Here is a 13415-nt window from a genome sequence, read left to right as displayed (position 1 = left end):
TTTACTTAGTATTTGGGTGTCCCAGCCTCTGTGTGCACACACCCACTTTACCTCCATGACCTAAGTCCTCAGTACTGCCTACCAAAGCTGGACTGCTGTGTGTCAGAAACATAGCATAGAGGGATGAGCACGCTATATGAGTTAGGGCTGGGAGGAAGCCCTAAAATAAACTGCAGGTGCAGTCTTCCTGGAGGGGGAGCGCCAGGTGGCTATACCTAGAATCAGTGTTAGTGCAGCCAGCCTGTCATCTGGAGAAACAGAGGCTCACAGCTCAGCTAGGATGTCAGAGGCCCAGGCTCCAAGATCACACCTAAAACCTAGCCCACCACAGCCTGACCTCTACAGAATGAACTCCTGTCGGGGGACCTAGAGCTCTGCCTGGAAGAGGAAAGAGCTGCACTGCCGGGGCAGGGAAGCATCAGGGGAAGCAGTGTGGTGGCCTCACGTCATCAGTGGTTCTATGTGGAAATCTGTGGGAGCCCACCCTCTTCCCTCTCACACAGGGAGGGTCCACATGACATCTATGGGAGTCTCTCCAGAGTTCCTATACATTACTGCAAGGCTTGGGGCGGTGGGGGGGGGGGGTCTGGGAGATCCCAAGAAGACATGCTCTGTACCTGTATCTGTGGCCCAAGAGTTCTGAGATGACCATTGCTGACTCTGACTAGAGACTTGGAGCCAGCAGGCCAGCTCTGGCCCCTACCCACACCTCCAGCCTCAACAAAGCTGGCCCAACCCAGGAGTAATAATGAGCATCACCTCTGCATTCTAAGAGTTCAAACCCAGAGAACCTAGCAAACAGGAAATGACGACAGGCCTCTACCACATGGGCGTTTACTTGTCTCTATTTCCAGAAGTTAAAAAAAAAGCTCAATATACACACATATGTACAGACCTCAGCTCTGACACACTCACAGTGGTGGACACTCTGGAGATGAGCTGGCCTCATCTCACAGAGGTTGAGACTTGACTGGGCTAGCTTAGTTCTTGAGACCTGGAAGTGCTGGCCAGCCTAAACCCACCCTGGCTAAGACCATCTTCCCACAGGACATGGGTGCTGGGCAGATGGGACATGGAGAACACCTCAGTCAGAGTCACAGGCCTCTTGTCCGGTGGTGGCGTCCACTGCAGAAGCCAGGCTGTCTTCTTGGCCTTTGAGCCGTTCGCCTGAATGGGGAGTAAACAAGCGTTAAAAGGCCCTGTACTAAGTCACCACCTGGGGGCAGGACCCCGCCGGCCAGACCACGCTTACGGATCAGCTCTGCAATGGCTCTCTGGGTCCGCTTTTCTAGCTTCTCCAGCTTCTTGGCCACATCTCTCTTGAGATCCCTGGAACAGGGAAGAGGGGAATTGGGAAGCTAAGGGCTTGCATGTGTGGCCCTGGGATCTTCCTGAAATGCTTCAATATTTATATCCTCAGATGTCTGAGGGGCTGCCCTGGGGAGATGGACTTCTCTGCTCTTCTGGGTCCTCAAGAGCCACCATTCTTTCTGGGTCCACTGAGCTAATAACTAAGCTAAGGGAATGTACACTACAAACCCAGCTGAGGTAGAAGGCTGAGACAAAATGGCCTGCTATGTCCCCTAAGTCAGCACCCGGGAGCAACTTGCCTAGCCAGCTGCCAGCCCTGTTCCATCTCCTGCCACAGCCACCCTCCCACTCCTGGGGCCTCCAGATGTGCCCATGAATTCAGCCTGAGCTCTCTGGTTCTGCGGTTCCTACAACACACACACCTCATGCCTGTTTTATCAAATTAAAGCGCTGTAGTAGGTGCTGTATCTACATGAATCTGCAGGCAAAGAGAACAGCGTTGACCTCTGGCCCGAGGCACAGGGACACATGCTACAGTCTACAGCACCTCCCTCCCTCCCTTTCTCAGCTCAGTCGGAGGGCCTTGCTGTTATGGAAAGTTCCTTTCCACTGTGACTGGTCACTGTGACTGGTTTAATAAAGAGCTGAATGGCCAATAGCTAGACAGGAAAAGGCTAGGTGGGACTGCTGGGGACAGAGGGGTCTCAGGGAAGAAGAAAGGCAAAGCCGCCAGCCAGACACAGAGGAAGCAGGACATGCAGGAGGAGAGGTAAAAGCCATGAGAAATGTGACAGATTAATAGAAATGGGTTAATTTAAGTTATAAGACCTAGTTAAAAACAAGCCTAAGCTAAGGCCAAGCTTCCATAATAAATAAGTCTCTGTGTCATATTTTTGAGCTGGTGGCCCAGATACGTGCTTAAAAGTTTGTGTGTTTTCAGAGCAAGGGGACCAGACACCAGTGAAAAGGGGTGGCCCGCCGGGCAGTGGTGGTGCATGCCTTTAATCCCAGCACTCGTGTGGCAGAAGCAGGCGGATCTCTGTGAGTTCGAGGCCAGCCTAGTCTACAAGAGCTAGTTCCAGGACAGGCTCCAAAGCTACAGAGAAACCCTGTCTCAAAAAAACAAACAAACAAAAAACAAACAAACAAAAAACAAGAAAAGGGGTGGCCCAACTGAACCAACTTCTCAAACGCCTCTGTTGTAGTTTCCTCAGAGTTCTACATCCAGAACGGCTTCAAGGATGCTGGCTGAGGTGGTCCAGCCTCACAGACTACTCCAGCCAGGACTTCAGGTAAGCCTTGCACTTTCCCATTGCACAGAAACTGGACAACAAATGTTATGGCTAGTTTTCCCAGGTCCTGACCATTATCTCAACTTTCTCAGGTTCCCTAAAGATGCTGTCACCCACAGATAACAGAAAGCAGTCTAGAGAACACAACACTCACCTTTCCAAAAGGTGGAGTGGGTTGTTATTGGTCATTTGGTGGATTATAGATGTTTGTCATCATTTAGGGGTCTTGGGTCTTTGATGGGATTATCAGATAGCTATAGTTTCCCTTAGTCATGATAGAAAGTAAATTGGGTACAAAACTTTGGACTCATCAAGAGAAGATAGATAATGGAGTATTTTCTCTGAATTTGCCAAATACAAATGGACTGGACACTAATTACAATTAAATTGTAATTCTTACCTGATAATTGTTCTTACTGTTTATAGTTTTTTTATGTTTGAGTTAAAACCTTTTCTTTTAGACAAAAAGGGGGAAATATTGCAGAATGTTCCTTTCCACTGTGTGAAGATGTGTCACTGTGGCTGGTTTCACGAAGAGCTGGATGGCCAATAGCTAGACAGGAAGAGGCTAGGCGGGACTGCTGGGGACAGAGAGGTCCCAGGGAAGAAGAACAAAGGAAGTAGGATGTGCAGGAGGAGATGTAAAAGTCACGAGCCACATGACAGCACATAGATTAGTAGAAATGGGTTAATTTAAAGTGTAAGAGCTAGTAAGAAAGAAGCCTAAGCTAAGGTTGAGCTTTCACAATTAATAATAAACTTCCATGTCATTTTTTGGGAGCTGACAGCCCAAAGAAAAATCCACCTACACCTTGTAGGCTTCTAGACCTGAAGCGATTGGGTACCCTATTTTACAGTCAAAACAGAGACATAAACCCATGTCTGCTTGTCCATCCATTTTCACTGTGCTCTCCTGAGCACAAGCGTGCACTGCTCAGACGAGGCCCCCAGAGCAGGTGAGTTTGCACCCTGCAGAAGGCTTGAAGGGACAGCTGCGTTCACACCGCGGGCCCCCCTGCCATCAGTCACGCTCTGCCTAGCCCTTATGTCTGACTTGTACAGATCTCGGCCTGCACTGCTTGTCCCCTGCCTGTCCTTGGCTGTTCGCCCAGCAGGGGCCTAGGACATGCAACAAGCACCACCAGGCCTCAAACAGCCTGCATGGATAACACTTACCAATCAGGTTTCCGGGGTGCCAGGTTGGCCAGATCCTAGGGAGACAGGAGACAATTCATCAGGACCAAGGCCCACCCTCAGGGGAGTGGAGAGACAGAGCACAGAGGTGGAAAAATGAAGACAGGCAAGGAAGGAAGCAGGGTAGGAACAGAGACATCTAGAGGAGGAAGCTACACAGCCGGGGGGGGGGGGGGGGGGGGGGGGGGGCACCCAGGTACTCACCACTTCCTCAATGACAGGCTCTGGCTTGGCAGCCTCTAGTTGCTCCTTCACCTTCTCTTCCACTAGAGGGTGCAAGAACAACACAGATCTGCTGGAAAGGACCTGCTGTTGGGCAGCGATCAGCCTAAATGGCCCCAGGGAGGGGGACGAACCCCAAGTTTCTTGCTCTTCCCTCTCTCCTAGGCCCCCACTCAGTGACAACTCTGGAAGAGACCTGGTTTCCCAGGCTGAAGGCAGAACTCAGGGCCCAGAAAAGGGAGAGCAGTGGCCTACAGCTGAAATGGACAGGGTCCAGAACTCAGATTCCCAACAGTGAAATGGAAGGTTCCTGTGTACACGGGCAGTGTGGCATTAAAAGTGAAGGTTATCAGGATTTCCTCTGGGTCCCTCCTGGCCAGGGTCTGGGTGGCCTCTCTTCCCATCCCACCTCAGACTCACTGACAGGCACCTCCTGCCTCCACCAAGTCATTAGGCCTTTGGGTGGATTCTGAGGACAGATGCCAAAAACACTAACGACCAGGGGCTCTGGGTTGCCTTCAGCCCTGTCACCAGGGACATGTCCTTCTGTCCCTTCGTTCTCCTGCCAGACAGAAGTCCTGGGTGGCCTCCTGGCAGAGGGAAGGGGCAGTTCCTCATCCTTCTCGCACCCTGCCACCACTCTGCCGGGTGGGGAGTGGACCAGCAAGAAACAAATGGAAACGTCTGAGTTTTGATGAGGTGGATCTGTGAGCTCCACGTGAGAGCCTGTCTTAAAACAACCAGACACAAGCAGAGTCTTCAGGACAGAGGATTCTGCTGCTGTGACCAGGAGGCCTCCTGTTCACACTGCTGCTCTCACCCTGCGTTATGGCAGCGGCAAAACCTGAGCTGAGCCCCTCGCTGGCCTTTGTGTTGCTGCTGGCTGTTCGAGTGTCTATAACCAGCCTCTTTTGGGGTCTCTTATTCTGCCCCTCTCCCCAGGGGCACAGGACTCACCACCTTGCCCTGCTGCCCAAGGACCCCAGGTTACTTCTACTTGTCATCCCTTCAGGATGGGAAGTGCAAGAGGCCTCTTTCCTGCCCTCGCGGCCCCTTTGTGGGCGCTGAGGTTTGCGAGTGTCCCAGGAGCCCTGTCTCCGGGACAGGCAGCCCTTCTCTGAGGTTGACGAGACATAGGGAGGAAAGGGCAGCCCATGTACCTGCAACTGGTTTGGCCTGGGGGACCCTCCTCCTCTTCAGGTCCTCATCCTCCGGGACATAGTTGCGGAGCCTGAGACCCCTGTGAGAACAGAGCACAGGCAGTCCTTGAGTACAGCAGTGGGGTGGGGTGGGTGTTCCTCCTATTTATCTGGAGAGGGCCAAGTGAAGGGAGGAATAGAACTTAAGCATCAGCCGCCGCCCTCCAACCCTCCCCCCCCCCCCCCCCCGTATTCCAGGAGCTGGGGCCAGGATGACTGGGAACATTCACTAGTATCTCCTGAACTACTCTTTGAAATTACCATTTGACAGTTATGGGGGCTAAGGGTCAGAAGACTATGCCATTATCCTGAGGTCACACAGCAGTGGCTGCACAACTGAGAACAAGGCTATGCCAAAGCTCGTGGGTTAAGTCACTCCTAAAAGAGAGAGCCTTCCACACTAGCGCTGCAAGCCCAGCCACCTTTGGCAGAGCCTTCATGTCCTGAAGCCAGGGTATGTCACATAGTCTAGCACCTTTAGTGGAAAGGGTCTTGTGTGTACTGGGCCAAGGGTGTGTGGCTGAGTGACATAAATATGCGTGTGTGTGTGACAAACAAAGGCAGTATGATAGACAAAGATTCCAGGGGGTGGCTTCTGGGCCTGAGGCTACAGTGGATGGGACCAGACTGCAGAAGACACTAGGTTGATCCGCTCCATACCTGATGACAGTGGCCCACAAATGCCATGGGGACAGGCACAACATACACAAGGCTGGAAAGCCGTGGTTCACTTTGCATGCTGGTGAGACCTACGAAGCTCATGCCCTGAAAGGTCTTTTGAATGCAGTTAGGGAAACCCAAACCTAGGGATGTGGAGTCTCAGGGGCCAGAATCACCCCACAGGAGCCCAAACCCAGGTCTTTTATCTCTCTGCAGGCCACCTCCCAGTTCAGCAGCTCATCAAACCCCAATCACATAGAGTACTGTCCCTAGGAAGAGGGGCCCTGGCTACCCCACAGGGCAGCAAAGTGAGAATTGCGATGGGGCCTCTGAGCGTAGTGACGGGGAGATGTGGATAGCATTCAGACCCCCAGGCCAGAGAGGCACAGAAGTAACACCTGTTCCCTCACTCTATTGTGGGGTCTTGAACTCTGGCTCCACGGAAAGTTCTGGGTTTTCAGACAGCCTTCCAAACTGTGAGACCTCTGCTGAGGTCCCTGAAGGGCAAGCCATTCTACAGTGAGGAGCATGACACCTGTGGTCACACAACTAACTAAGGACAATGCCGTGAACATGGAGCTTCACCTGTGCCCTGCTCCAAGCTCACAGACCAGCATACCACTTCCTCCCTCCTGCCAAGGCCCCTGGGGAGTACCAGTACCCATATGGCCTGTCCTACGCTCTCAGGGGTACCCTGTCCCTGTTCCCTATGCCTGCTCAGGCCTGCGGTAAGCAGCAGGTCACTGAGGCACACAGTGAGAGAGTGGAGCCTGTTTGCTACCATGGCTTTAGTTCACTATGAGGTGGGGAAAAAGAGGAAGAGAAACTGGGTGTGGGAAGAAAATGGCAGGGATTACTGAAAGGAAGGAAACAAAAACCCCAAACCCCACAACTAGGTCCAGGTTCCATGATTAGTCAGAAGAGGGGAGTCTGCAGCAAGAAGCTCCATCTGCAGCCCTAGGTCTTCAGGAGGTCACCGGGATGATGGGGAGCCCAGGATGGGAGGGAAAAGTCACAGCAGAAAGAGAGCTGCAGCCCTATGCCCACTGCCCTGTGTGTGTGGATGTTCACCACTCGAGAGCAGTCGATCTAGGCCCTCACTGTGAGAGGGCCATTTGGGGCCTCGGTTTCCACATCAATGACTATGTGCCTGGCTCCATCAAGCCAGGTTCAAGCCCTCACCTGACTCACTCTGACGGCAAAGGAAGAGGCCCTCTTTAGGCAGACTGACTAGCTGCCCCGGCCCACTGCCAAGGGCAGGAGTCTCAGGGAAGGAGCACTGGGTTGTGCTGGAGACTTTTCTAAGCAGGATCAAGATTTAATTCCCTTTTCCACAAACAACTTAACAAACCTGACCGGAGACCCAGTTTAAACATCTACTGACTGGCCTTGGAGAAGCGCCAAGGTGACAGGATTGCAGGAGCTGCAGGCAGAGATAAGAACTGCAAGACAAGGGCCTGCCTGCCACAGGCGTCTCTTAAGTGGGGTCTGCAAAGATGAGCTTCCTGCAATCTCAAGTGGGAGACAGAAGAATGTAGTGCTCAAGGACAAGCAGGACCCTGGCAAAGCCCTGGGTGGGCTTTACATTGTGACCCCATCCTAAGCATGGGTGGACCTGCAGCAGTGACTCTGCCAGAGCTAGAAACAACCTGTAAGACACCAGGGCAGGTGGGTAGCACCTCAGCAGGGCGTGCAATGGAAGTGGAACTCCATCGGTCTCCAAAGGGTGGGTCAGGGAACTGCTAGAGCAGCTGTTGGTGAGAAGGATATAAATTCTCTCCAGAGGAAAAGGAGTAATCCAGAACTTCAGATGACTCCAGAATTACTATGCATAACACCCACGGTTCACTGAGAACAAGGAGAAACAGAAATACAGGCAATGAAGTGTGGGCATGGAGGTGCAGGCCTGTAATCTCAACATTTAGCAGGCTGAGGTGGGAAGATGAATTCTAGCCAGTCTCAGCAATACAGCAAGACCCCTTTCTTAAACAAAACAAACAACCCCGCCCTGCCAAAGTAGAGCAAAGCAAAACAAAAATTAAAATATAAAGCAGGTGTGATCCTGTTCACCTATAATCCCAGGATTTAGTAAGAGGAGGACGGATTGAGGGTTCAAGGCTAGCCTGGGCTACAAAGTGAGATTCTATCTCAAACAAACAAATAAAAATATAATACAAGAGGCTAGTCCAAAGGGCACAGTACCTGAATGTCCTGAGGCTTACATGGGACAGGAAATAGAAGACAACTACTACATTTTAATAAACTACCTTTTAGGACACTTGTTAAGAAAGCATGCTGTCCTCCCTAGGAAAGACACTAAAAAAAGGGGGGGGGGGGAGGATGGAGACTACATTAACAGAGTAGGTGACAGAAAAGGGACAACAGGTAAAATGCCAGACCAGGCTCTCCAAAAGCAAGTTCCTTTGACAGCTGAGCAGCCTTCTTTCTAAAGACTGGGTGTGGTGGGACCATGTGCCCGCCAGATCAGCAAGGCAAGCCACCACCTACCACTTTCTTAGTGGGCCAGGAAATGCTGAGCTGCCTGCACTCACACAGGGAGGCCATTCTTCTGGGGATCATGGGAGCCAACTGCTGGTTCTGCCTCCCTCGCCCCTCCATAGAATAAGTAGCTGCTGGGGAAAAGGGGGTCTAGTCCTGGACTTTAATAGTGTGACCTGGGCCCTAATCTTGTTTTTGATGCTTTTGAGACATGGAAAACCATTAGTATCCAGGTCACCCATCTCTGCAGAGGTCGGGTGTGAAAGGCTCAAGTCATCCTAACTGACTACAGCAGGGTTCTCTAGAACAGACATCTCATCTCCATGCTTCTGCTCAGAAGCTCTTTGGCCCTGAGAGCGCCACCTGGCGGGACGAAAACAAAGGAGACCCACAGCACAAGGGACAAAGCCTGTATGCAGCTGGCAACAGGCCACCCGGCACACACAGGCCTGGCCTGCCGAGGCCTCTTAGTATCCCTCACAGCTGGCGAATGCAGCAGACAGAAAATGGTCTTTGTGTTGCCCATAGGGTAGCAGGGTCACCAGGACACTTTCCTAGTAGCTGAGGATAATCAAAGGGCCTCTTTCCCCCTTTCTACCGGTGCGCGGCTCCCGTTTGCCTAGTCTTCACCAGCTTGCTACTAGTTAGTGAGCTCTGGAAACTGGGCCAGTAGGAGCCGGACTTCTCTTCCTGGTCACCACAGCCCTTTCTGCTGGGACCTGGGTATGAAGCTGCCTAGGACTGGAGCCTGCACAGGAAAAGGAGAAGATGGGTCCAGATCCATGGATCCTTCATCAGGGCAAGAGTTCACAGGAAGTGTGGGGTGATCCCCAAATCCCAGCTTTCACGTAGCAGAAGGTAAAGGTGTAGGAGGGCCAGCCTCTGTCTGAAGAGAACAGAACAAGCCAGAGTCCTGTTAGAGCCCCTTGCTGGAGCCACCTCCGCTTCTAGGGGAGGAAGTGTGTCACACAAATCCTGGGTCTGTGCTGCCATGTCCCATATAACCGGGGTGTGACCTGACTAGGGGTATCAGGGCATGAAGAAAGGACAGACAGAAAAGCTGGGATAAGGTGGACTGTGCATGCGCGCACTGCACAGCTCATTACATACAGCCGATGGGGAGCGGTGAGCTAGGGAGGTGGGGCTGCTGTAGACACCCAGGAGGAGGGAGCTGCAGCTCCGCGTTTGTAGTCCTACATTTGTAGTCCCAGTTGGGACCAGAGGAAAGCTTTGCCATCCCTCTCAGCATCACCTGGAGAAGGCTTTGCCGTGCCTACAGGTCTGAGGCTTTGGTCCTTGCCATGGTCACACCCATGTCAACAATCTGAGCTCCACTGGCTCTTTACACATTCTCTTAAGGCTTCCTCAGATCCCCACACTGGACCAATGGGAGAATGTCACAAGGTCAAAGGAACAATGAGGACACTCTCTATGGCCTTTTTAGAATGAATGTCAAGACACACCACACAAAGATAAAGTAAAGGAAGGCTATAAACTGGCCAATGGTGTAAGGGATAATGGTGTGTAGAGACAGACCTGCTGGGAAGGATGTGTCTACCCAGCAATGGTCTACCCATGGAGAGAGCTAAGTTGCCAGCCCTAGAAGTGACTTTCAACTTAGAAGCCAGGAGTGGAGAAAGGTATTTCCTGGTGTTCCTTTAATCTATTCCAATGCTGAAACGCACGAATCCCTCAGAGCAGATGTCTAAAGCTGTACCCAGACAGCTGCGGTACTGAGGTTGGTCATTCCATCACCACTGGGAAGGACAGCTGCAAAGGAGGGCTGCCTGTGGGATGGGAAATGCACAAGAACACATGCTTACATCTGCGTGACATTTTTAAAACTGTCCTTGCTTTTCTGTAATTTCCAAAATTTCTGAAGTAATCAGTAACCTGGTAACTTTAGACAACCAGCCAAGTAAGAGGATTACAGGACACAAGAAAGGAAGAGGCAGCAGGGGTGAGGTGAGGCTGGTCCAGGACGGTGGACTGTGGCAGGGAAGGTCCACAGCAGTCGGCCTGAGGTGCACTGCAAGAGACCAGTGAGCCCCGCATGCACTCAACTTCCCACAAGGCCCCTCTCCTTTGGCAGCCTGTGCCTGAGCTGAGCCTTGATAATTTCCCTACAGACAAAACAGACAAAAAGGCCACCCCAGTATCTCTCCACTCTCTCTGGTCCAGCAGTTCTAGTTCTTCCCCTAAGTCTAAGTTTCCCTAAGTTTCACATGGTTCAGGTCTCCCTTAACTGTGCTCCCTTAACAATCCCCCTAGGTTTCTAGCTCCTTCCCCTAATGTCCCTACCCTAAGGTGACACTAACCACCTCCTCGAGTTCCTCTTTGCCCTACATGTGTTCCCCTCCCTTCACAGTGGCAGCCATGCTATATGCATGTGGCTTTAGGCTCTGCCGGACAAGCTCTGGCACTCAGCCTATGCTGCCTCCAGAAGGAGAAAGGAATTCATGGGGTGCTTAGGGAAGAGCTTTACTTTTTAAGAGGCACTTAATAACCAAGGAAGAGTACAACCAGAAGGAAGTAAGCTAAGAAGCCACTGTGTCCCATAGATACAAAGTAGGAATGTGGCTAGGTCACAACGGCCTACTTCTAAGTAATGTCTACAAATCTTTATGGCCAAGCCACAGGGCAATGTCCAAGCTATTGAGTCCATTTCTAAAACAGGCAGCATATCCACTTCCCCTATCTCCTCCCCTGGTATCTAGAAGATCTGAATGGTGCTGAGGCAGGCTCAGTGACCACAGCAAGCTCTTCCTCCAGGCCAGCTGCAGGGGCTAGCCTGGAGATTCAAGGGAAATCACTCCTAAAACACCCTAGGGTGTTTTATTTTTACACCTTCCTATGTGCCACGGAAGCAGTTAGAGAAGGTCAATGTTCTTTGTGGACTGTAAACTCAAAAATGAAAGGAAACTTTGAGATTATGTACCTGATCCAATCTTACCATTGGCAAACAAGCATCCATGCTTTCTGCCTACCGTTGGGCATTAATCCCTCTTCTCTCCCCATAGGTCCTGAGGGTACTTCACACTTACCCACTGCCATGACCCTTGTAGAGGGAGGGCAAGACGGGGTCAGCCAATCCTCATGGCAAACTTACAGGTCAAGGCTGCCTTCAGTAGGCCACCTTGGTCCCCCTGATCATCCAGTTCCCCTCAGAAGCCAGTAAGAAACAGGATAAATTTCTGTTCACAATAATAGAAAGTAATAGTAATGGTAATAGGAATGGCAAGGCCAGGATTAGCCTGCAGGGTTCCAGAGGTCAGCAATGCCCAGAGACAACGCAGCAATTCTGACCACAGAAAGTTTTCATTAAAAAAAAAATTAACTTGTGTATGTGTGCATGTGTGTGTGTGTGTGTGTGTGTGTGTGTGTGTGTGTGTGTGTGTGTGAATGTATATAATGTATGTGAGGATGTCTTCAGGAGTCAGAGGACAGCGCTTGGACACGGATAGCAGAAGTTACAGAGGGTTGTGAGTTTCTCGACCTAAGTGCTGGGGACAGAACTCCAGTCACCTGGAAAAGCAACAAGTGCTCTGACCTGCTGCGCCATCTCTCCAGCCTCAAGGCTCTCATTTTTAATCTCTAAAGTATAGAGACACCCACAGCTCCAAGGCCCCCTCACACCCATCTCTATATAAATATATAACAAAGCCTTGGAGACCACAGACCCTGCTGAACCACAGAAATACAGGCAGAGGCAACGATCTTAGATAGTACTCTCAAGGCTGACTGATGGCTTCTCGCAAGGCTTGTGAAAGTATCCAAACCCTTGACCCACAATCCCACCCTAGGAAGATCACTATTCAAACAGTAACCCACAGTGGCAAGTGGAACAAAATGTCCTCCACAGATGTGCCTGGAAGCAACAGAAACAACAGCTGGGAGGCAGACCACCACCCTTCCAGAGAAGGGGACCAGTTCAGGATGGTGTGATCACAGTGCCGCTTGTAAAGGGCCCCCCAAAATCAGAACAGGTGACATACAAGATGAGATCAGAACATGGACACGGCAAACAGGAAACAAAGGGATGTTTTCTGTCACTGGTGCTTAATGTTTTCCTTCAGAACATTAAGTGGCTGCATGATAGCCAATGGAACTTTACCGGAGCCACTGGTGGCGTCACTCCTAGGCAGAGGAGGCAGCCCTACAGCTGTCTTCCCAGGCTTTGAAATCTCCCAACCTTCTGCCTTAGCCCCGAGTGCTAGGATTGCAGGTGCACACACCGTACCCAAGGATGGTTTATAAAGAGCCAGCAGCTATTCCAGGCTAGTCACTGGTTCAGCCAGACTCTGCCCAGTGAGCACCACCATCCAGAACCCCACCCTCATTCTCTCACTGACTAGCTGAATTCTCTATCCATCTCACTGAAAACCCACAGCTAATGGGCATTTAAAGAATTAGAAAGAGGCACAAGAGATGGGTTAGCAGATAAGAACACTTGCCACTCTTACAGAGGACCCAGGCTTGGTTCCCAGCACCCATAACTGTTGTAACTCCAGTTCTAGGAGAATCTGACATCCTTGTCTGACCTTCTTGGCACTGCATGCATGTGGGGCATATACATATATACATGTAGGCAAAATTTTCATACACATAAGATAAAAATAAATCTTTAAAAAAAAAAAGAAAGAAAAACAGGTTGGAGATGTTGTTCAGTGAGAGTCTTCTTACCTAACAGGATAGTATATTGATCCCCAGACACATGCATGTATACATCCATAGTTCCTCTCTCTGAAACAGCAGATATATTAAAATCAAGGCTAACAAATAAATCAGTACTTAGAAGTATTAAGGAATCATAGGAAATTTATTTTTCTGTATCAATAGTCAAAATAGTCTATATAAACATTTATAAAACAATAGGATATTCACAAATGTGTCAATCTGTCCTTCTCTTTTTTTATTTTTCAGTGCTGGGATCAAACTACGGCTTGGCTAAGTAAGAGCTCACTAAGCTACGTACTCAGCCCTTTTGTATTGAGAGACACGATAAGTTGCCCATTAATCTGTATTTTCTACAATTAAA

At 50.6% G+C, this 13415-nt stretch overlaps 1 protein-coding gene across 1 annotated transcript in view; it reads right to left on the bottom strand.

Annotated features, from left to right (window-relative positions):
* Positions 1 to 820: 820 nt before the first annotated feature.
* Positions 821 to 13415, bottom strand: part of Ccdc12 (coiled-coil domain containing 12) — a 53538-nt gene continuing 40943 nt past the window's right edge. Inside the window, exons 4-8 of the mRNA XM_038322421.2 lie at positions 5180 to 5259; positions 4002 to 4063; positions 3780 to 3814; positions 1253 to 1329; positions 821 to 1167 (exon numbers count right to left, since the gene is read on the bottom strand). Coding sequence (XP_038178349.1) covers positions 1085 to 1167; positions 1253 to 1329; positions 3780 to 3814; positions 4002 to 4063; positions 5180 to 5259 — 337 coding nt within the window. The 3' untranslated portion in view covers positions 821 to 1084. The remainder of the gene's footprint in view (positions 1168 to 1252; positions 1330 to 3779; positions 3815 to 4001; positions 4064 to 5179; positions 5260 to 13415) is intronic.

The sequence above is a fragment of the Arvicola amphibius genome, chromosome 3 (assembly GCF_903992535.2).
Source record: "Arvicola amphibius chromosome 3, mArvAmp1.2, whole genome shotgun sequence".
Taxonomy (NCBI): Eukaryota; Metazoa; Chordata; class Mammalia; order Rodentia; family Cricetidae; genus Arvicola; species Arvicola amphibius.
This window is presented reverse-complemented; position numbering and strand designations above follow the sequence as displayed.